We start from the raw sequence: 24,469 nt of genomic DNA on the forward strand, positions 1-24,469 counted from the left end.
TGGCATTAGGTAGGACAAGTGTAGATGGAACATGATGCTTGGTGTGGGAAAGTTGGGCCAAAGGCTGTTTGATTCTATGAGTCTATATTGCCAAGACTGGGAAATGTTGTGTATAAAAGTAGGAGTGGATGGGCTGGTTGTTTTCTCCACAATGGAGGAGGCTGAGGATGAAATGTTGTGGACCACAGAAAAGGGCATGGACTGCACGTTGAATGGTGGGATTAGACCAGCCGACTCATTTGCAATGAGCATGGATAAAATAAACTGAAATGACTCTTTTATGTGATGTCAATTTTGAGTGTGTGGCCAACCCAAAAATCTTCATGTAGGGGAAAAAATTGCCTTTCTGCTTTTGATTTGTCCAATATAAGCCATTTGATTTGCCCCATATATAAGATGATATGACAGAGGAACAGTACGATGCCATTTGATCCAATGAATCTATTCCACCATTCAATCATGGATGATCTGTTTTACTCTCTCAATCTCATTATCTGCCTTCGACCCGTGACCTATGATCTTACTAATCAAGAACCAATCAATCTCGGCTTTAAAATACCCAATGTCCAGGACTCCACAGCCATCGGTGGCAATGAATTCCACAGATTTCACTGCCCGCTGCCTAAATAAATTCTCCTCATCTCTATTCTGAAGGTATGTTCTTCTGAGGCTATGGCCTCTGGTCGTAGACTTTCCCACAAGTGGAGACATTATCTCCTGGTAAAGTCCAGTGGTAAAGACTCCAGGTCTCCTGGTAAAGACCTCATCCTGGTAAAGTCCAGTGTGCACACCGCAGATATTAACCCAACCATTTCCGGGATAATTCTCGTAAATCTCGTCAATATGAACAGATTTGCAAAGATGGTCTTGTGCCTTAGAAGAAAAAAAGGCTTGTAAATCTTTAGGCCATTTCACATCTCCTTCAGGGTGTCCCAATGAAGATCTTTTATCATGCAGTCACTGGGGGACATGGAGAACACCGGAACTCATATTGCACACGAGGCTGAAGCAAGTGATTGATGTTGCCCAGTCCTTCGTGAATTTCTGACCTCCCCATCATCAAAGGGATCTACAGGAAGCACTGCCTCAACACAGGGTTGAGCAGCTGCCCCACAGCACCAGATACCTGGGTTCAATTCTAACCTCACTGCCTGTGTGGAGTTTGTACGTTCTCCTTGTGACCAAGTGGACTTCCTCTAGGTGCTCCGGTAGCCTCCCACACCCCAAAGACGTGCGAGTCTGAAGGTTATTTGGGGTCTATTAATATCCCCTAGAGAGTGGATGTGAAAGTAGGATAACATAGAACTCGGGTGACCGGGTAATGGATGGTCAGTCCATTATCATCCACCACGCACACCACCCTGGCCATGCTCTCTTCTTGCTGCAACATTTGGACTTTGGAGATAAAGTGGGGAACCAGGCCCTTCAGCCCATCGAATCAGCACCGACCATCAATCACCCCCACACACTAACATTGGGAACAATTTACCCTAGCAATTGAAATATCATTTTCCAATCAACCTAAAAAAACTTGTTTAAGAAGGAACGGCAGATGCTGTAACCTAAAAAAAACTGTTCATCTTTGGAGTGTGGGAGGAAACGCGGTCACAGGGAGAAAGTATAAACTCCGAGCAGACAGCACCCATACTCAGGATCGGACCTGGGTCTCTGGCGCTGTAAGGCAGCAACTCTACCGCTGCGCCACCGTGCCGCCCTGAAGCCATACCGCTACCATTGGGAAGAAGACACCCAAGAACGGTTACTTCCAGCTTAAAGCTCAACTTCTTCTCATCGCCCATTGTGTTTTTGAACCACCCAGCACACCCCTAATGGTAATGCATGCCTTGCCTCAACCCCACCAAACCACTGGAGACTGCCCAACCATGGGTAGTTCTATGTACTTTGGCTTTTGCGCAGGTCTCCGTTACTTAGAATCACTGGGCACGGTGGCACAGCGTTGGAGTTGCGTTTGTCTACGGACTTTCTCCCCGTGACCTGCGTGGGGTTTTCTCCGAGAACTTCGGTTTCCTCCCACACTCTAGCGACGTACAGGGTTGTATGCTTATGGTCTTGGTATAAAATGTGAACATTGTCCATAGAGTGTGTCGGACAGTGTTAATGTGCGGGGATCGCTGGTCGGCGCGGACTTGGTGGGCAGAAGGGGCTCTTTTCATGCTGTATCTCTAAACTAAACTGAGAGAAGCACCAGGCAAGGATGCAATTGTTCCCGTTCACATTCCACTATGTATGACAAGTGAACACCTCTTTCTTGTAATTCCCACATGTGGTCGGATAATCCCAATAATTATTTCGGGATCAATATTGCCATAAACAAGACAGTTCAAAGTAGTCGCTGATTAACTGCGATGGAAAGTGATACGATCTTATTATCCACACACATCTCAGTCTTTATACAATACGCACGTTTTTCTCCTCTCGTTTACTATACTGTTTACAAAGTACCATGTTTACATATTCTGTCGTGCTGCTGCAAGTAAGAATTTCATTGTTCTATCTGGGACACATGACAATAAAACACTCTTGACATGGAAACGATACCGGCCTTTGCAACCCCCAACATCGCAGCGAATACATAGTCATTGCATTGCAATAAATCATACCCAATGCATTACCATTACATTACAACATACTGGGTCCAATACATCGCCATTACACTACAATACATTGCAGCCAATACTTCGGGCGCTGGGGTTGGTGCAATGAAACACGCAATCTCGGGCATGAAGTTGTACGCAGAATAGATGTTGTAAAAGAACCAGCAGCACAGATCAACGAAGCCGGAAAGACCCCGGCGAGAATGTGTGCAGTATCCATGGCTCCCGAGGGTCACATGCTGGGAGGGAGCTGCTTGCGGAAGTGTGCTTGGGGTTTGGAGAGCGGCGGAGTTAGTTAGTTAGTGCTCGGTCGGAGCCGGTCCAGGCAGCCGCTGATTCTGCCAACACCACAGTCAGGCAGAGACAGCGTTATCTATTTGTGAGAGGGGGCAAAGCGATCCCCCCAGATTCGGAGTCACCGCCTCGTTGTTACCCAGCGACATCCTATTCAAGCGGGCGGTTGGTTTGGGAAGCTGCGGGCATTTGAGGTGAACTTAGAGGCTGACGGGACCTGGGACCTGGAGTGGGGAGTTCAGCTCAGGAGCGCAGAGAGAGGGTGTGGGTGTGTGTGTGTGTGGTGGTCGGTGGCTGCAAAGCTCCCCCCCCCGCACCGACCCTTCACGGCTGTGGCTGTGGCTATAGCGGGGCAGAGATGGATTTACAAGTCGTGCTGGTCTGCCTTCACTGTCTGGCCATCAGACTGGGACTTGCAGTGGAACTTCAACCCGATATGTAAGTGGGATTTATTCCAGTCCGCTCTCACCGTTCACCTCTCGTTGCAGGGCGATTGTTACTTTTGCCCACGGGAGCGTTTGGGTTTGTGAATTCGCGCGGTTGACGGAGCTGCGTTTTAGTGTGAGTGAGAGAGTGTGTGCGTGAGAGAGATTGTGAGCGAGATTGAGAGTGGGTTAGATGGAGAGAGTGGGTTAGAGGAAGAGAGTGAGAGAGAGTGAGTGTGTGTGGGAGAGAGAGAGAGGGAGAGAGAGAGAGTGTGGGAGAGAGACAGAGAGGGCGAGTGTGAGAGAGTGTGTGTGAGAGAGAGGGCGTGAGTGTGTGTGAGGGAGTGTGTGTGAGTGTACTAGTGTGAGAGGGAGAATGTGAGAGTGCGTGGGAGAGAGTGAGAGAGAGAGAGAGTGAAAAAGAGAGACCGTGTACGAGAAAGAGTGTGTGTGTGTGTGAGAGAGAGGGAACGTGTCTGTCCCAAACTTTCAGCTGTCGACTACTGATCGGGGATTACCTCGTGTTTTCTTATTGACGGCGTGTTTTCGGTGACAGGGTCCTGGTGTTGGAGGCGAAACTTTGATGTTGGGAATAGCCCTCTGAACTGAATAGCTGGATAAAGTGCACCTGGTGTGCGTAAGGGGTTTCAGCTGTTTCTGTTTAACCTTGTTACACTCGTCCTGATTGTAGGATGCGATTTGTGTGCGGAGGTGGTGCGGGTTCAATTCAGAACACGCTGAAAGGCAGGTAGATATCGCAGCGCTGTCTTACTGTGTGTGTAGGGCACATTCTCAATGTGACTTTGTGGGTTCCTCTCTACCTAGAGATAGATCTCTATTGAGTTACCTTATTTTTTAATTGGGATTCTCTAATTAAGATTGCCTTATCTCTAAGGCATCTCCACACCTTGGTTATTAGACCATATCTCTATTATTGCCTTAGAAATTACTTTAGATCTCTAAGTAAATCAAAGATCTCTTAACTCTTGGATGTGTTAAGAGTTAAAATCATAATTGATTTCTGTTGCATTGAGATTTAATTTAATGGGGATGACTTCTGGATTCCTTTGGCTATGTTGGATTATACATAACCCTTGCATCCCATCTCGATGAAGAATAATTGCTCTGTGATAAATGATACGCGATATTTGCCAACTCGGCACCTGTAATCATCCCCACTCCTCAAAAAAAAAAGCTTCAGGGAAAACGTGTTCATGAGTTCCTTTCATGAGTAAAGAGAGACCCTTTGGCGACTTTCTGTCCTAGAATTGGTCCGTGTATCTGAGTTAAAGACATATTATATTGGTTTTGTCTTGGAGGGTCAGTGTGAACCAGCCGAGGGGATATGCTTTGGGTACAGTCATAAAGTAATGCAGCATGGAAACAGGCCCTTTGGCCCACCTTGCCCATGCTGACCAAGAGGCCACTCTGGGCTAATCCCATTGTCCTTCCAAACCCTTCTTATCCATATATTTACTCACTTGTCTTTTGAAAGTCTTATTTGCATTTGCTTCTAAAGCTTCCACTGGCAGCTCATTCCAGATATCAATTGCCCTTTTGAGTGGCATAGAGCTCGCTCTTTAATCTTTCCCCTTGCGCCTTAACATTATGCCCTCTAGTTTTAGAATCCTCTACCCTTGGAAAGGGACTGAGTGTACACTTTATCCGTGCCCCTCATGATCATATACACTCCAATAAGGTCATCCCTCAGCCTCATATGCTCCAAAGAACAAGTCCCGGCCTCTCCGGACATTCCCTATAACTCAAACCTGCAAATGTATTAACATCCTGGTGAATCTCTTCTGCAACTTAATAACTTCCTCTTGTAGCTGGGTAACCAGAATGGTGCACAGTACCGTACTTCAAGTGTGGTCTCACCAACGACTTGTAAATCTGCAGCATGACATCCTAACATTTGTACTTGATAGCCTTCCCAATGAAGGCAAAAGTGCCTTTTTCACCACACTAGCCACCCGACTCACCACTTTCTGTGAATCATACACCTTTACTCCTGGATGTCTCTGTTCCACACCACACTCTGGGGCTCTACTATTTACTGTGTACATCTTGCCCTGGTTTGACATAAAGTGCAACACTTCCCAGGGCAGAGTTAAATTTCATTTGCCATGCCTTGGCTCACTTTCTCACTGATCTAGATCCCATTGTAAACTTGGATATCTTTCCTCACTGCTCACCATACCACCAATTTTTTTTTTTCATCTGCAAATCTTCAGACAATATCAACCACACTGCCATCCAAATTGTTAATGTAGGTCAAAAAAAATAGCAGCAAACTCAGCCCCAACCTCTTTGCCACTGCACTGGTCACAGTCCTGTGATCAGAATAATAACACTTCACAACTACCCTTTGACTCCTTCCAAGCTCATTTTGAATTCAATTGATCATTCAACATGATCTAACCTTCAAGACTAAACTACCATGCGTGATGCCTCACAAAACTCCAAATAGACAACATCCGCTGCCCTGTCCTCATCATTTCTCTTGGTGATCACTTCAATAACTATCGGATACATAAGGCACAATTTTCCCATGAACAAAGCCACAGTAACCATGCCTAAACAAATGCTAGTAGTCAAGTCAAGTGCAAGTGAAATGAATTTGCCAGCAGTGGTACCATAAAAAAAAGACACACAATACACAATCAAAATTTAACACAAACATCCACCACGGCATTCATCACTGTGGTGGAAGGCACAAAAATTGGCCAGTCCTCCTCCATTTCCCCCCATGGTCGGGACCTCAACCCTCCGCAGTCACCGCTGCGGGCGTCCAGATGTTCAGACAAGGTAAATTCAGTCTCTAAGAATTCCCTCCATCAATTTTCCCTCCATCAATTTTCCCACCACTGGCGTTGGACTCCCCAGCCTTAAGTTTCCAGCCTTATTTTTGTAACGGTACAATATTAGCCACCCTCGTGTTCCTGAACTTCACCTGTTAATAAAGATGATACAAATATCTCCACAAGGGCTTCTGCAATTTCTTCCCAAACTTCCCTAAGAATTCAAGGATGCATTTGGACAGAACCTCAAGTCAAGAGAGTTTTATTTTCATGTGTCCCAGATAGGACAATGAAATTCTTGCTTGCTGTAGCACAACAGAATATTGTAAGCATAAATACAGAATATATTATATATATATATATATATTATATATATATTATATATATATATGAATATATATTATATTCTGTATTTATGCTTACAATATTCTGTTGTGCTACAGCAAGCAAGAATTTCATTGTCCTATCTGGGACACATGAAAATAAAACTCTCTTGACTTGAGGTTCTGTCCAAATGCATATATATATATATATATATTATATTCTGTATTTATGCTTACAATATTCTGTTGTGCTACAGCAAGCAAGAATTTCATATATATATATATTTATATATATATATATAAGTGCAATAGGCTGTTATAGTTCAGAGTTTGTTTGATGCCGTGTTTAATAGCCTGATGGCTGTGGGGAAGCTGTTCCTGAACCTGGATGTACCAGATTTCGGGCTCTTGTACCTTCTACCTGATGGCAGCGGAGAGATGAGTGTGTGACCAGGATGGTGTGGGTCTTTGATGATATTGGCAGCATTTTTGAGGCAGCGACTGCGATGGTGGAGAGGTCAGACCCGATGAAGGACTGGTCAGCAGTCACAACTTTCTACATTATTTTCCTCTCGTGGACGCTCAAGTTGCTGAACCAAGCCACGATGCAACCAGTCAGCATGCTGTCTACTGTGCACATGTAGACGTTCGAGAGAGTCCTCCTTGACAGACCGACTCTCCATAATCTTCTCAGTAACCTGAGGATTTAACCACCTTTAATATCACCAATATCTCCTCTCTGGTGAATCATATTTAGAAGTTTGTATTATAGACAGTCTCGACAGTGCATCTAAGAAGGAAGTCATCCGTCTTTATGTTATCTACATTTGAAAACCAATAAACTCCATGACCTTATTATTTGATATTAATTATTATAGATTGTTTTTCCCAAATACCCATTCTACAATAAGTATGTTCTGCAAATAGTAATTAAAGCTATTACGTTTTAAATCTGAGATTGATAGACTTAGTGAAATAAAAACCGCGTATTGCGAGATGCAAATTGAGGGATACAAATAACCAAGGAAGCATTGCTACTACTAGAACCAGTGTGTCACCCACTCACTCATGCTCCAAGAAGAGTCTGATCAACCAAATATGTCTGATTTTCTACCTGAACACCATTGCCCTGGCCTATCCTAATGTCTGTGATTCCTTTTAATCTCCAGATATTATTTCATCTCTGTTTTGACTACAGTTTATGTCTGATCCTTCACAGTCCACAGAGGAAGAGAATTCCAAAGATGAATCACCTGTCGAGTGAATACATTTCTCTCGACTTCGGTGTGAAATGGCTTAGCCTTGATTTTCAGATGTGATCCTGATGTTGTTGACTCTTCAGTCAGGGGCAACATCTTCTCTATATCCACTCTGTTGATCTGTGGCACAGTGGCAGCATTGTGCTGAAGGGCGGTATGGTGGCGCAGCGGTAGAGTTGCTGCCTTACAGCGCCAGAGACCCGTGTTTGATCCTGACTATGGGTGCCCACTGTACAGAGTTTGGACATTCTCCCTGTGACCAGGTGGGTTTGCTCCAGGTGCTCCAGTTTCCTCCCACAATCCAAAGGCATAGATTAATTGGCTTCTGTAAAAAGTGTAAATTGTCCCTAGTGTGCAGGATAGTTAGTGTGATCGCTGTTGGTGTGGACTTGGTGGGTTGAAGGAAACACACTGTATCTTTAAAGTCTCGAGTGAACTCTTAAAACAGCCAAATGGGCCAGTGTGCTAAATGACCTGTTACTATTGCCAATCCTTTAGAACTTTTATGAATCAGCAACTTTCCCCTAGTAACTTTATTTGCAGTGGTTAGATGCAAGTAAAGTAAATGGAAATATCAAATACAATTTCAGAAACTGTAAAGTGATCTCCAGTTTTTCTCCATCATTGTGCAAGTAACAACCTCCCAAATAAGTGCAAGTCAGGAAATGGAAAGGCAGGATTAACCCAGGAAAACCACAATTATCGAGGAAGTGGAGCTGGGCAAATTATTGGTGCTTTGGGGTAACAAATGTCCAAATACTGCTAGAACTCATCCTACATTCTCAAGGAAGTGGATGGTTATTGCATTGGCTTTAATCTTCCTACATTCTCTAAATTTAGGAAAGGTTCAGTTTGTTTGGAAAAAAAAAGTGAATGTAACTCCTTTATTGCAAAACAGATGTGGCTGTGGTGTGGGAATGGAAGACAGTAATCAAAAAACCATAGTACCATAACTTAACATTTGTAATAGAAAAATGTTAATACCTATTATTAAATAAGTTATAGCAGTGAGCTTAGAAAATGTCAAGGTAATCTGGCAAAGGTAACCTGGTTCTGTTAAAGGGAAATCATGTTTGACCAATTTATTGGAAGTTCTTTGAAGAATTAATGTGTTTTGTGGCTAGACGTGAACTGCTGGCTGTGCTATTTTGAGATTTCCAGAAGGCATTTAGAGTCAGTGTCATACAGCACCATTGGCCCAACTTGTCAATGGCAATCAAGATGCCGCATCTAAGCTCATCCCATATGCTCATGTTTGGTCCATATCCCACTAAAACTTTGCTATCCGTTTACCTGTACCAGGTGTCTTCTAAATACTGTTATTGTATCTACCAAAATTACCTCCTCTGGCAGCTCGTTCCATACACCCATCACCCTCTGTGTGGGAAAGACAACTGGAATTCAGGTTCCTATTAAATCTTGCCTCTTTCACCTTCAAACTATGTCCTCTGGTTGTTGGTACCCAACTTTGTGCAATCTGGTAAACAAATCTGTGCATTCACTCTATCTAGTCCCCTCATGAATTTATAATATCCCTCATGATTGTAGATAAAAAAATATTATGGAAAACAATTGCTTAGGAGGTAACATTGAAGTGAATAGTATATACATAAACCTTCTTCTGGTTGGTAAGATTTAATGAGTTAAAAGATTGTGCCCGGGCCCCAACTTTTTACAGTATTCATTATTCACTTGCTCAAGGAATTAAGTGTATGATTACTAAGTGTATGGTAGCTAAGTTTTGCTAATGTCACACAGTCAGGTAGGAAAATAAATAAGTGGCCAAAGCTTTTGCTAATGGAAAATAATGATGCAAAATATGAAATTGGACACTGGCAAAAAAAGTAAAAAGGGAACATATTATTTAAACGATGGTCAAACTCGGATGGGCAGCAGGATCCAAGTGGCCTTGAGCATGATTTACAAAAGGCTTTAAAAACAATTAATTTGGGACATTAACAGAATGTTTTAATCTTTTGTATGGGGAATTAAATACAAAAGTAAGGCAGTAAACATGACATTGGTAAGATCTGATCTGGAGTGTTATGTAGAGTAATTGTCTTCTTATTTAAGGAAGGATCTTAATTCATTGGAACCAGTTCAGAGAAGGTTTACTGGTCCAATTTCCGAATGGCAGGTTAATTTAGAAGGAAAGGTTAGAGAGGCTCAGCTTTCATCTGCTGTTAAGAAAAGCAAGAGGCTACTTCAGGGGTCTTAACAGGATGGATGTGGAAAGGGTATTACCTCGTGATAAAATCTAGAACTGCAGACATTGTTTACAAATAAAGGATTTCCTACAAGACCATTTGAGGCAATTTTCTTTCTCAGGAATTGTGTATTTTAAACTGTTTTACGGCAATATAGATTGATCGATGCTCGATAAGGAAAGGGATGAAAGGATTCAACAGATAGACGGGGAATACAACCGAATGGCTGAAATCAGATCAGTCATGAGGTTATTAAATGGCAGTGCAGAACCAATTTGCCTAATGCTGTTCCTAATCTGTACTTTTACCTGTATTTAATTGTAACAGGGCAACTTCTGTAAGTATATAGGCTTAAGATTTTATTCAGTTTTCTCATGAGACCATACGAGAAGTACTGTGTGCAGGTTTAAAGTGAGGGGAGAGATTTAAAAGGAACCACGGGGCCACTTTATCAGTCAGAGGTTAGTCCGTAGCTGAAATGAATTGTCAGAGGAAACCTTAGAAGGCTTCTCAAGAGAGAGTTAAGGGCCTGTCCCACTTGGGCGTCATTTACGCGACATCATTTACACGCCACGACGCGTGCATCGTGACGTGCACGTGATGCGCGCATGATGCACGTATGATGTGCATGGTGCATGGTGACATAGGCAATGGCGTGCGGTCGCGCACGGTGCCCCAGGATTTTGGGATGTACAAAATCTTTGCGTGCCATCTGCGTGACTGCGTTAGATTTAGCTCTTGGGGTTAAAGGAATCGAGGGATATGGGGAAAAAAGCCTGATTAGGGTAGTTATTTTGGATGATCAGCCATGATCATATTGAATGGCACTGCTGCCGAATGGCCTACTCCTGCACCTATTTGCTATGTTTCCAAGCAGATACAGTTATGACTTTTAGAAGTCATTTGGACAGAAATATGAATTGGAAGGGTTCTGAGGGATATGGGCCAAATGCAGGCGTGTTACCAGCCCTGTATTTAAAAACGTGGTCTGTATGGATAAGATGGGCTGAAGGGCCAGTTTCCATGCTGTATAGCTCTGAAATTGTATGAACAAATCATTCTACAATTATCTACTTCCTCCTCAGTTACATCATTGATTAAATTTCATGTCCTTCATCGGTTGTAAAGTTTGTTGGAGTACCCCAAGTTCATGAACAATGTCGGAGATGCGTGTTCTACCTCGAATACAGATTTCATTACAACATAGAAGGAGGGTGTTTGATCCATCAAGTCTATGACGGTTCACAAAGCAATCTCATTCACCAAGTATGTCATCCTTTATGTTCCCATCAAGTTCTTCCAGATTCTATCACTCACCCACACTATAATAATTTTACACTGGCCCATTAGCGTTTTGAAGAGGAAGGCACGTCGCACATCTGTATTTGTAAAAGGTGAAAATCAAAGCTGGATTGCAAAGTTATATCTGTGGTTCTTTTACTATCATTAGTCCAGTACTGCCTTTGGATTCCACAAATTGGTCATAAGTCAATGGCAGCGACATTAGGCACCTGTTCAATTATGTAATTTTTTTTTTAAAGAGGCAGCATTGAAAATTCTGTACCATTACTTATTAGGTGAGGATCAATGTGTCAGAAAGAGTTTTGATGATTTTTCAGTCTTACTGACTAAATGAACTGGCTGAGCAGTTTCAAGAAGTGTGTAGGAAGGAACTGCAGATGCTGGAGTAACTCAGCGGGACAGGCAGCATTTCAGGAGAGAAGGAATGAGTAACATTTTGGATCGAGAAGCAGTATCTCTACTTGAAATGTCACCCATTCCATTTTACCAGAGATGCAGCCTGTCCGACTGAGTTACTCCAACATTTTGTGTCTATCTATAATTTTCAAGAAGTGACGTGAGAGCTGCACACACGGCAGTAGTGTCCCAGGGAGCTGCGTGTGCCCGATCCCCCCGCCGAACAACTGCGCAGCCAACTGGATCGCGCCCCAGTAGGCCCGACGCCGGAGAAGCTGGGCGGCAAGCCCTGTTTGGGCTGAAGGAACAGCGGCGGCGATGGGATCCTCGGTGATGGCAGCAAGTGCCTCGGCGGCAGCGTAAGTATCAATGAAAACAGGAGCCTCGACGGCAGTGGAGCCTCGGTGGCAATGGGAGCCTCGACGGCAGTGGAGCCTCGGTGGCAATGGGAGCCTCGGAGGCTGGTGGCAGTGGGGCCTCGTGATCAACCCGCGATCAACGGTTGATTGGGGGAGGAAGACAATGGGGACCCGGCATGGGGGGGGGGGACTGCCGTGTAGAACACTGGGGACCCGGTGTGTGGGGACCACTGTGAGGGACGGCGGGAGAACAAAGAGGGACCCGGTGTGGGGGAGGGGGTTCTCTAGTTTAGAGTCCTCTGCCCTGGGGATAAGCCTGCTTTCGTATGTTTGTTTGTTCGTTCTGGTTTAGACGCTGTGCACATGGCAGCCAGCCAACAGTCGCTTGTCTTTTTCTTTTTGTTTTCACTTTTAATTTCACGTTTTTGTGTACCTTGTGTGTTGTGATTGTTTGGCAGCCAATTTCCCTCCGGGGATGAATAAAATCTTTCCGTATAGTACCGTATAAAATACAGATCAATTCTTGCAAAATTCACAGCTAGGGCCAAATGTGTGAGATGGCCACAAATAAATCACCTAAAGGGCATAGGTTAAGCACTTTACCCCAAGAGGAGTTACAGTGTGGAGTTTGCTACCCCATGAACAGTTGAATAGCATGAATACATTAATAAGGTAGTGAGAGACATGCATGAGGGAGATATAAATATACTGATGTGTTGGATGAGATAAGATGGGAGAAGCCTTAAATGGAGCACAATTGTTGATTTGAGCTCATTGCTCTGATTCTGTGTTGTAAATTCATGTAACTCCATGTTATATTTGATCAAAGTACTGTAACTCCAGTTACTACAGGATGTTCTGTCCAAGGATTTTGGCTGACTGATGTTGATGGATACACCACATGCCACAATATGTACATTTTTGTCAAAACAGCTGCAGACATATTTATAGCTGGAGATGTACATCTGCTAAATTGCTGTAGCATAGAAATTGAATTTCCGAAGAAAAATCCATAGATTTGCGCCTCTTTATTTCCACAACAATATTGAGGCCACCTAGTGCAGAGAGGATGTGAAATGTAGGAGATATAGTGAGTGATTATCAAATATTTTCCAAACATAGGAAAGAATGTAAATGATGGAGGGAAGTACTCCCATGACTGCGGTGGTATCTACAGAATAACTAGAATAAGAAATAATACATATTCTTTGCAAATGTATCTCTCCGTACCTCCAATTGGAATTTAAGATTGTTAAAAATATTTCCTACTGCAGGAAATTACATGAGGTTGTCATCTCATTAATTAAGGCCTTGTTTGATGAAGGCATTAAAACATGTAGAACAATGCTTGTCAAGGATATGAAACCATGCCAAAAGGAAATTTCCAGTAGTGTTCAGATGGCTGGCCTTCAACAATCTTTCTGTGAAAACGAGGAACTGCAGATGCTGGTTTATAAAAAAAAAAAGGGCACAAAGCGCTTGAGTAACTCAGCACGTCAAGATTGCATCTCTGGAGAACATGAATAAGTGACGTTTCGGGTTGGGACCAAACATAGGCACAAGGTGCTGGAGCAACTCAGTGGGTCAGGCAGCATGTCTGGAGAACAAGGATAAGTGATATTTTGGGTTGGGACACTTCTTTGGAATCTTTCAGCAATCTTGATGTGATTACAGACTGTGCAGAGTCTCATCTCAACCCCAACCCCTAACCACCTTCCAAAGTTCTTCTGGAATCTAATTCCACTCGTCCTCCATTATGCCACACTTGGTCCATTAACACTTTGATGTCAAAGTTGCACTTGCACACATGCAGTGTTACTTCATTGTGTTATCTGCAACCAAGTCTTGTTGAAAGAAAATAAGCCAAAATCAGATGAACAGGTGAAATGTGAGTGATTGTTACTTGATAAAATGATCGCAGTGCCTTCCATAGTTTTACAGAAGATTGACAGCAGGCTAATTTAGTCATTTTAGGATTGACTTAATTTTTGAAAACGGGTTATGCCAAGGTATTTTTTCAGTTTGTTGGTTATTGTCAGTTATAGCTGCGGTGAATTAGCTTGGCTAGTTCTGGAGAAGAAGTTTCCAAATGGGAAATTAAATAAAATCGAGCCTTGCATATTTTGGGGATGTCTAAAAATGATGTGATTTAGTTGCTGTTATAACATAGGAAATGTTGGATTTATATTTTCTTACAACCGAGAAGCAGGCCATTCAGTCTATCTAGTCAGTCATGGCTTATGGAGTATGACCATGGCCATGCCCACTCCCCCCCCCCCCCCACTTATTTTTCCACCTCCTCTGTAGTTTTAGTTTTAGAGATACAGTGCAGAAACAGGCTCTTCAGCCCATCGAGTCCACACCGACAAGTGATCCCTGCACATTAACATTTTCCTACACACACGAGGGACAAATTACAGGTCTACCAAGCAAATCAACCTACAAACCTGTATATCTTTGGAGTGTGGGAGGAAACTGAAGATCTCGGAGAAAACCCACGCGGTCACAGGGAGAACGTACAAACTCCGTACAGACAGCACCCATAGTCGGGATCGAACCTCTAACGCCGCGCCACCGTGCCGCCCTCTCAAGTGCTCACCCACTCCCCATGATTCAACTACTGCCCGCCTTCACTCAGAGAAAATTAACAGCAGCTAATGTTTGAGATGTGAACTGGTGCTGTCAGGGTAAACAGTTGCGGGAAGAAAGTCCAAACTCCACACGGGCAGCAGCAGAGAACGGGATTGAACTTCAGTTACTGTAAGTATGAGGCAGAGGCTTGAACCACTGTGTCAATGTACTGTCTGTAAGAGAGAAATAGTCATTGCAGCCTCCACAACTGAGAAAGGAGTTAGAGCTGCGGAATAAGGTTAATTATGAAATATATACATGGGATAACCTGCTAGATCTTTGCTGTAATCAGATCCTTTGCAATAACCCAAAAAGTAGAGGGAACTACTACCAACTTGTTTGAGACCTCACGTATACCGACATACAGTGGAAAAAGTGTTTGCTTGCTATCCAGTCAAGTCATACTACACGTTGTACAGTCAAGCCATGCACTAGTACAACAAGACGTGTAAAGAGAAATATAGCAGAGTGTAGAATGTAGTGATACAGTATTAAAGTTACTGCTACAGAGAAAGTGCAGATTAAAGAAAAGTGCAAGGGCTGCAATGAGGTAGTTTGGGAGATTAGGACTTCTCCCTTAGCTTATGGAGAGACTGTTCAGTAGTTCACAGTTTTAAAGATACAACACGGAATACACCTCGGCCCACGTAGTCCGCACTGACCAGCAATCCGTGCACATTAACACTACCTTACCTTCACACACTGGGGACAATTTACATTTATACCAAGCCAGTTAACCTACAATCCTGTACGTCTTTGGAGTGTGGGAGGAAACTGAAGATCTTGGAGAAAACTCACGCAGTCGTGGGGACAATGTACAAACTCCGTACAGACAGCACCCGTGAGAATCGAACCCACATCTCCGGTGCTGTAAGGCAGCAGCTCTACCGCTGTGTCACCGTGCCACCCTTCTCAGTAGTCTGAGAACAGTGAGGTGAATCTGCCTCTGATTCAGATGACGCGTGGTTTCAAGCTTTTGTACCTGTTGCCCAACAGAATAGGGGAAAAGTCGGATTTACTGGGGTTTAAATAGTCCTTGATTTTGCTGGCTGCTTTCTCAACACGACATGAAAGGTAAAGATGGAGTTGAAGGGTGGAGAGAGGGTGTTGGAGGAGTCTGGTTTGTGTGATGGACTGGGTTACATCCACAATTTGCAACAATTCCTTCTGTTGTTAGACCAAGTTGTGATGCTTTCTGCAGTGCATCAGAAGAGTTGGAAAGTCAATGGAGACATGCATAGTTTTCAAGGAAGTAGAGGCATTGGTGTGCTTTCTTGGCCGTTACTTCAATGTCATTGATCCAGGACAAATTGTTGGCTCTATTTATGCCTAGGAATTTGGGGCTCTTGACCAAATCCACTTTGGCACTATTGATGCTGACCATGGCATGTACACCCACCTTGTTTCCTCAAGCCAGTCGCCAGCTCCTTCATCTTGCTAACATGGCTTTCCTGACCCCGTGTTGTTATTATCATAGTTTCTCAGAATTCTGGTTCTTATTGCTCTACAGTCCATTGTCAAAGTGAATCTCAGTGAATCTTTTATGAAACCACATTTATTCTTGTACATTGTTGTACTACTTGGATACAACTTAGTGTTTGATATACCTGATGAATTACTAGGCAATCTCAAAGAGCAGGTATAAATCAGTGATGGCTTTGGAGCCCCATACAGAGCAAACCAGTTAAGAGAGCAGCAGATTTCATAAAACATAGAAAAGTACAAGACACAAAATCATTCATTAACTCAGCGGGTCAAGCAGCATCCCTGGAGAACATGGATCATTGCATTAATAGTGATAGGTTACATTTTGGGTTGGGGCCCTTCTTCAAACTGATTAGTCTGAAGAAGGGTCCCGACACGAAACGTGACCTATCCATGTTCTCCAGGGATGCTGCCTGACTTGCTGAGTTATTCTGGCATTTTGTATCTTTCCTTGGAAAACCAGCATCTGCAGTTCCTTGTTTCTATAGAAAAGTACAGCACAGGACCAGGCCCTTTTGGTCCACAATGTCTGTGCTGAACATGATGTCAAGCTAAACTATTATTTTCTGCCTGCACTTGGTCCATAGCCCTCCACCCCAGGCACATCCATGAGCCCATCTAAAAGCATCTTAAACACCACTATCGTATGTGCCTCCATCACGACCCTGTTAACGTGCTCCAGGCATCCACCATTCTATGTATAAAAAAAAAAATTCCTCCGCACATCTCTTTTCAACTTTGCCCATTTCTCCTTAAAACTATGCCTTCCAGTCATTAACATTTTCACCCTGAGGGGAAAAAGGTTACAACTGTCTACCCTCTCATAATTTTAGACACTTCTAGCAGGTCTTCCCTCGGCCTCCGACATTCCAGAGAAATCAATCCAACTTTGTCCAACCTTATAGCTAATGTCCTCTAATTTCCATGACTAAACAATGCTCATGAACCATTGGGCTTTTGTTTTAACTGAACATCCATCATTTTCTAAAAGCTTTTTATTCCAGTTGGTTTTAATTAAATCCCCAGCTGCCAGTTTGGGACTTAAAACCTCTCCCCAGATCATAAGTCTTCTCTGGATCAGACGAATCAGTGACAAATCCAGGATGATGCTTGATCCTTCAACCAGAATGTGAAGGTTTGAAAGTTTGGGAATATTATAAATTAAATCCAGTCCCCTGAATGGTTTTGAGTGTTCATGGTAAAGTCAGCCAATGCCCCTGTTATGCCATCTTTCTGGCTGAATTACATCGTCTTGCTTTTAGCAACCGCAAAATAATCCAACACAGTTGTGTGGAATATTATCCGGGATCTGCGTTCCTCCAGCCTTCTTTGCTGTGGCCTATGGACAGGAATCCTACACCATTGTTAATCACAACCAGGTTTATCTAAGTGCATGCTACTAGCTTATTAAATCATTTGGCAGAGCAAACATACGGAGATGATTTCACTTGGGAGACTGGAACTAGGAGACAGAGAAGTAAGATAGTCGCTAATATGTATAATAAGGATGACATTTATTTCACCCAGAAGAGTTTGGAATGTGGATGCTAACATAAGGAAAAGCTGAAATGGATGCACTGAAGGTGATCTGAAGAAAAACATAAGGAAAAGAAAAAAAGAAAAAAAACAGATCTATTGACGATGTTGAGTTGAATGAAGGTAGAAGACTTATACGGAGCAGAAACATTGATGTGGAAATATAGGGCTGAGAGTTCCATACTGATGAGGGTGATGTTCTGATTGATAAATTCTAAATGGCTATAAAGCAACACAGATAGCGATGAGACCGAATGCGGCAGATTTGAGCACATATTCTAGGCTGACAATTCAGTGCACTACCAAGCCAGTGCTTCACTACTAAATTAATTAATGTGTAAAAATAGGAATAAATCATGCTCTGGTGAGGATCTGCACCTGTTTGATTCAGCTCTACCAGAGAATAATCTTCACAAGTGCAGATGCAGGGATTGGCTCTGGCACGTGTCACCTCTGCAGTTTTAGAATTGTCTCACAAGCATAACCCCAACGTCACTGCATCTCTTAATTGGTTGATCTCAGCAAGAACTGCTGCTGATAGTTGGAAGGTCTTGCCATGGTTAATGATTGGCCATCTACTTCCCTGAGACTAGATAGCAATTTGTGGCAGCACCTCAGGTTGTGATAGTGTCCTCAGGGACTCTTTTCCCAGCCCCACACACCATAAATGCCGAGTCTGTGCAGATCAGTGATCCCCGCAAACTAACACTATCCTACACATTAGGGACAATTTACAATTTTTGCCAAAGCTGATTAACCTGCAAACCTATATGTCTTTGGTATGTGGGAGGTAAACCAGAACACCTGGAGACAACCCAAGTGGTCGCTCGGAGAACCATGGCGCTGTCAAACAGCAACAATATACCGCTGCACCATCATGCCACCTCCATGGGTTTGTGTGCTTTTTAAATTATATAATCCGAATTGTTTAACAAAATACCATTTTTTTTTTTTTTACTCTTTGCAGCTTGTCACGCCTAGCTTTGTGGAAGTTGACTGCTTTATTTTCTAAATCATAATTCAAATTGCAACCATATTTAAAAGGCAATTTTTTTTTTCCTTTAGCCTTTATGAAATCATACCAGGTAATTTATAACAATGTTATTACGTTCTTTAACAACCATCAGTGACCGTAAACTTTAGTCTCTTCGATCAAATTGTATTTACTCAACATACCATGAATTTCACATCTTGTATGCTGAAGGGATTTGTTTCCAGTTCCTTATGATAATTCATAACTGTATTGATGGACTTTCTAATGTACACATCTTTTTCATAACGTACTTGAGAAATGTTGCAGTCAAGGTTTGTTGTCGTGAGGTAATTTACTAAGCGGTCATCAGAGTGATGGTAAATGGAATGGTAGCATTGCTTGTCAGGCAGAACATCTCCACTAGATGGTGCAGCCTCATACAATGTCCTCACCAGTTGGCAGTCATGCTAACCTCTAGGGAACCAAAGTTATAATGAAACAAACTAGTGATACACAACATAAAGTTAATTCATCCATGTCACCCCATGTTATGTCTTCCCTTCTCAGTAAAACTCAACTTTCTTTTTAAAACACTTTATAGACAATAGACATACTCGCCTTGTCCATGCACTGACAACTTCAAAGATCAGGTCTGGATTGTGAAGGTGTCGGAAGGAACTGCAGATGCGGGTTTAAACTGAAGATGGACACAAAGAGTTGGAGCAACTCAGCAGGTCGAACAGCATCTCTGAGAAAAGGAATAGGTGACATTTCAGGTCGAGTCCCGTCAGATCTGAAGAAGGGTCTCGATCCGAAACGTCACCTATTCCTTTTCTCCAGAGATGCTGTCGGACCTGCTGAGTTACTCCAGCATTGTGGTTCTCTCTTCTGGATTGTGAATAATCCTTCAAGGATCATGTGATGATAATTGGAATATAGTGAATGTTTATCAATCAAACAAGGGAACTAGTAGAAAAGGAACCCACATCCCACCTTTAATCAATAAAGTTCAAATATATTATCTAGAAATTGGATTGTACCAATTTCAGGTGCACTCAACCATGGCCGTATTTTGCACGAAAGCCTGTAAGGTACCTCATGGAAAGAAATTACAAAATTGATCAAATTTGGTTTGCTAACAAGGTTATACTGTATGTAGAATAAGCTTCATAGAGATGTACAGCAAAGAAACAGATGCACTTGGCTACCATGCATTCCATTTTTTATGAATATCCTAATGTATTTTATCTGGAACACTTTGGGCTATTATCTTTATTGTAAGAATAAATTTGTACCTATGCATAAGGTACTGTTTATAATGAACTTGCATCATTCGGATTGTTTGCTTGGACATGGGGGTAGCATTTTTCAACTAGTTCGAGTAATAACATCTGGAAACTCTGGATCATGGAATCCAGGTAATGATATAAAATGCACCTTTTCACTTTGTTCTTTTTTGGGCAGGCCCCATGTGTGTGCAGAGCAGGCACTGGCCATGGTGGGACACAGACAGCCCTGTGTGCAGGCCTTTACACGAATGGTTAAAGTGTGGAAACAGGGATGCACTGCACATCGGTGGTGTGTTGGATACGAGAGAAGGTAAGATCAATTTTATCAATCTTGCCGCTAACACGGGCCTGAATAACCAAAGACCGTGAATCCTACTTTCAACACAATTCGGATATGTGGTAGAATCATGGAACTATACAGTGTGGAAACAGGCCCTTTGGCCCAACTTGTCCACACCGACCAACCAATACAACCCGCATTATTCCCACCTGTCTGTCTTTGGCCCATATCCCCCCAAACCTGGCCTATCAATGTACCTGTCTTTAAAAGTTTCTTAAAGTTGCGATGATATATGCCTCAATCACTTCCTCAGGCAGCTTGTTCCATACAGTATATCCACCACTCTTGTGTATAATAGTTACCCCTCCAGTTCCTATTCAATCATTGCCTTAAACCTTTGTCCTCTGGGTCTCTATCCCCCAACTGGGCAAGAGGCTCTGTGCGTTTACCCGATTCATTCCTCTCATGATTTTATACACCTGTACATATGATCACCCCTCATCCTCCTGCCCCTCAAAGAAATGCTTAGCCTCTTGCTGTGGCTCAGGCCCTCGAGTCCTGGCAACGTCCTTGAAAATCCTCTCTGCACCTTTCCAACTTGACAACATCTTTCCTGTAACATTGCGCCCAGATCAGAACACAATACTCTAAATGTGGCTTCACCTTAATGTAGACCAGGGATTAAAGCAGAAAAAAAATCTCCAATAATTTGGTATCAGATTGGAAATCCCATGGGTTTGGTATCTGGCTTATTCATTTGTCAGGGATGTGGGCCAGGGCTCGACAGTGCAAGCGGAGCGTGCAGCCAGAGCAGGGAGTCTGAAATACATAGAAACATAGAAACATAGAAATTAGGTGCAGTAGGCCATTCGGCCCTTCGAGCCTGCACCGCCATTCAATATGATCATGGCTGATCATCCAACTCAGTATCCCGTACCTGCCTTCTCTCCATACCCTCTGATCCCCTTAGCCACAAGGGCCACATCTAACTCCCTCTTAAATATAGCCAATGAACTGGCCTCAACTACCCTCTGTGGCAGAGAGTTCCAGAGATTCACCACTCTCTGTGTGAAAAAAGTTCTTCTCATCTCGGTTTTAAAGGATTTCCCCCTTATCATTAAGCTGTGACCCCTTGTCCTGGACTTCCCCAACATCGGGAACAATCTTCCTGCATCTAGCCTGTCCAACCCCTTAAGTTGGCACTGGGGCCTGAAACACTAGGGACCAGCAGGGTGGGTGGTTATGGACAGAGCCAGGATCTGGATTGTTTTTCTACTTCTTTTAAACTAATTGGCTTCAGTGGGTAATTAATTTTATAACATCTTAGCCTGTAAAAGGAGAGGCGAGGACTGCTCATCCGCTGAGCTTACTTATGAGCGAAACTGCATCATGACGAATGGCTAACACAGCACCAGGACATCATGAAGCAGATGGCACCACTCAACCCCGAGATAGATAGCGTGTAAAAAAGTGAACTCAATGTGTGTTTGTCTGAGAAAGTAACATTTAGTATCACTGGTTGGTCCATCATTAAATATTTGCTATATGGAGAAAGATGGATGTGAATCTCCCTGCTAATGTATCAGTATTATAAACAAATGAATGGGTCTGGATATTTAACTGATTCCTGTGTGCCTGATGTATTGAAACACTTCCTTTTGCCTTGCAGGACTGGTTACTACACTGCCTATAGACAGGTGTACAGTATAGAGCTGCAGACCACCTATAAGTGCTGCCTCGGATGGAACCAGCAAAATGAAGAGCCAGGCTGCTTGCACCGTAAGTGTAGTTCCCTTCTCGGGACACTTGATCACAGCCATTTTAGTCGGGACAAGGTTCACTCCTGACTAAGGGTGCTGTCTGTATGGAGTTTGCACGTTCTCCCTGTGACCACATGGGTTTTCTCTGTGTGTTCCGGTTTCCCCCACACTCAAAGACGTACAGTACTGTTGGTTAATTGGCGTCGGTAACATTTGTAAATTGTCCCTAATGTGTAGCATAGTGTTAGTGTACGAGGATCGATGGTGGCGCGGACTTGATGGGCCAAAGGACCTGGTTCCCTGTTGTATCTCTAAACTAAACTGAACTGAAGATCAGGGCGCTTCCTCAGATTCAGATTCAGATCAGATTCAGATTCAATTTAAATTGTCATTGTCAGTGCACAGTACAGAGACAATGAAATGCATTTAGCATCTCCCTTGAAGAGCGACATAGCAGACGATTTGAATAAAAAAAAATAAGTGTCCGTGGGGGGGGCAGTCACCGAGGTACGTTGTTTAGTAGAGTGACAGCCGCCGGGAAGAAGCTGTTCCTCGACCTGCTGGTTCGGCAGCGGAGAGACCTGTAGCGCCTCCCGGATGGTAGGAGGGTAAAACAGTCCATGGTTGGGGTGAGAGCAGTCCTTGGTGATGCTGAGCGCCCTCCGCAGACAGCGCTTGCTTTGGACAGACTCAATGGAGGGGAGCGTGGAACCGGTGATGCGTTGGGCAATTTTCACCACCCTCTGCAGTGCCTTCCGGTCGGAGACAGAGCAGTTGCCATACCATACTGTGATGCAGTTGGTAAGGATGCTCTCGATGGTGCAGCGGTAGAAGTTCACCAGGATCTGAGGAGACAGATGGACCTTCCTCAGTCTCCTCAGGAAGAAGAGACGCTGATGAGCCTTCTTGATCAGAGTAGAGGTATTGTGGGTCCAAGAGAGGTCATCAGAGATGTTGACTCCCAGGAACCTGAAGCTAGAAACACGTTCCACCTCCGTCCCGTTAATGTGGATGGGGGTGTGCGTGCCGCCTCTGGACTTCCTGAAGTCTACAATGAGCTCCTTGGTCTTCTTGGAGTTAAGGGCCAGGTTGTTGTCAGCGCACCATGCTGCTAAGTGCTGGACCTCCTCCCTGTAGGCCAGCTCATCGTTGTTGCTGATGAGGCCAATCACCGTTGTATCATCTGCATACTTGATGATGGTGTTAGTACCATGTACAGGTGTGCAGTCATAGGTGAAGAGGGAGTAGAGGAGGGGGCTCAGCGCTGTTTATTTCTTGATGATTTAAAAAAAAATGGGAAGATAAAGCAGGACCTTCACGGTGGGAATCACTGGATTACTCCCATTGCCGAGTGCCCGTGAAGGCAGGCATAGTTGGACAGGCCATTTGAATACATTGCAGAGGAGCCAGTGTAGGGGAGGCAGGAGCTTTGGTTTTTGGATCATTGGGATCTCTTGTGGGTCAGATGTGACCTGGACAAGAGGGATGAGCTGCACCTAAACAGGAGGGGAATCAATAACTAACATGAGGATTGTTGGGAGACTGCTAGGGATTGAAGCAGAAACAAATATGACCAAAAGCAGAATTAGGCCATTTGGCCCATCAAGTCTGTTCTGCCATTCGATCATGGCTGATCTATTTTCTCTACTCAACTCTATTCTCCAGCCTTCTCGCTGTAGTACAGATTCAAGGCAGAAGTAAAAGAGAATAAGTATTTAAGGAGATGGAAGAGTATTATTGTTTGTGCAAAGGAAACAATTGGTTGGCTAGATGGCTCTATATTGCAATTCTGTATCTTGCACACAAAGATTATCCCAAATGGTCCCAACAAAACATCTTGGGTTTATATTCCATTTATTTCAATGCTAAAGGCTTAACGTAAGATGGGGGCATGAATTGACTTGGGGGATATTGTAGCGATTACAGAAATATTACTAAGAGTAGGGGAGGACTGATGTCTCAGTGTGCCAGGATATAGATGCCACCGGCATGACAGGGATACAGATAAGAGAGATTGGGGGGTGGAGGTGGAGGTAGGGCCTTTTTGATCAGGGAGACTATAACTGTAGTGCTCAGGGAGGATATTCTTGGGGATTTGTCCTGTGAGGCTTCACGAGTAGAACTTAGAAACACGTTGGGAAAGATCACGTTGATGGAAGTCAAGTAGTCATCTTAAATTAGAAGAGCAGAGATTGCAGTGTAAGGAGATTGCAGATAGCTAGAAAAGCAATAGTGTAGAATTAGTGGGATATGTCAACAACAGTAATATCAACTGGGTCTCCCACAGTGTAAAGGATTGGACGGTATGGTTTTTGTTAAATATTTAAAGGCGTTTACTAGAGAGGACACTAGGTCTTCCTCCTGGGGAACGAGGTACTGCAAATGACTGAAGTATCAGTGGGGGAAGCACTTTGAGACCAGTGACCTTGATTCCATTAATTTTAAAGTAGTTTAGGATGTGACACGGTGGCATAGAGGTAGAGCTGCTGCCTTACAACGCCAGAGACCCGGGTTCGATCCTGACTACGGGTGCT

General features: G+C 43.5%; 1 protein-coding gene across 1 annotated transcript in view; it reads left to right on the plus strand.

The window, feature by feature from the left end:
* The first annotated feature begins 2,193 nt into the window (after positions 1–2,193).
* The window catches only part of LOC129703273 (multiple epidermal growth factor-like domains protein 6), a 288,963-nt gene continuing 266,687 nt past the window's right edge, over positions 2,194–24,469 (plus strand). The window contains exons 1-3 of the mRNA XM_055645610.1: positions 2,194–3,347; positions 20,071–20,205; positions 21,845–21,954. Coding sequence (XP_055501585.1) covers positions 3,268–3,347; positions 20,071–20,205; positions 21,845–21,954 — 325 coding nt within the window. The 5' untranslated portion in view covers positions 2,194–3,267. The remainder of the gene's footprint in view (positions 3,348–20,070; positions 20,206–21,844; positions 21,955–24,469) is intronic.

The sequence above is a fragment of the Leucoraja erinacea genome, chromosome 14 (assembly GCF_028641065.1).
Source record: "Leucoraja erinacea ecotype New England chromosome 14, Leri_hhj_1, whole genome shotgun sequence".
Taxonomy (NCBI): domain Eukaryota; kingdom Metazoa; phylum Chordata; class Chondrichthyes; order Rajiformes; family Rajidae; genus Leucoraja; species Leucoraja erinaceus.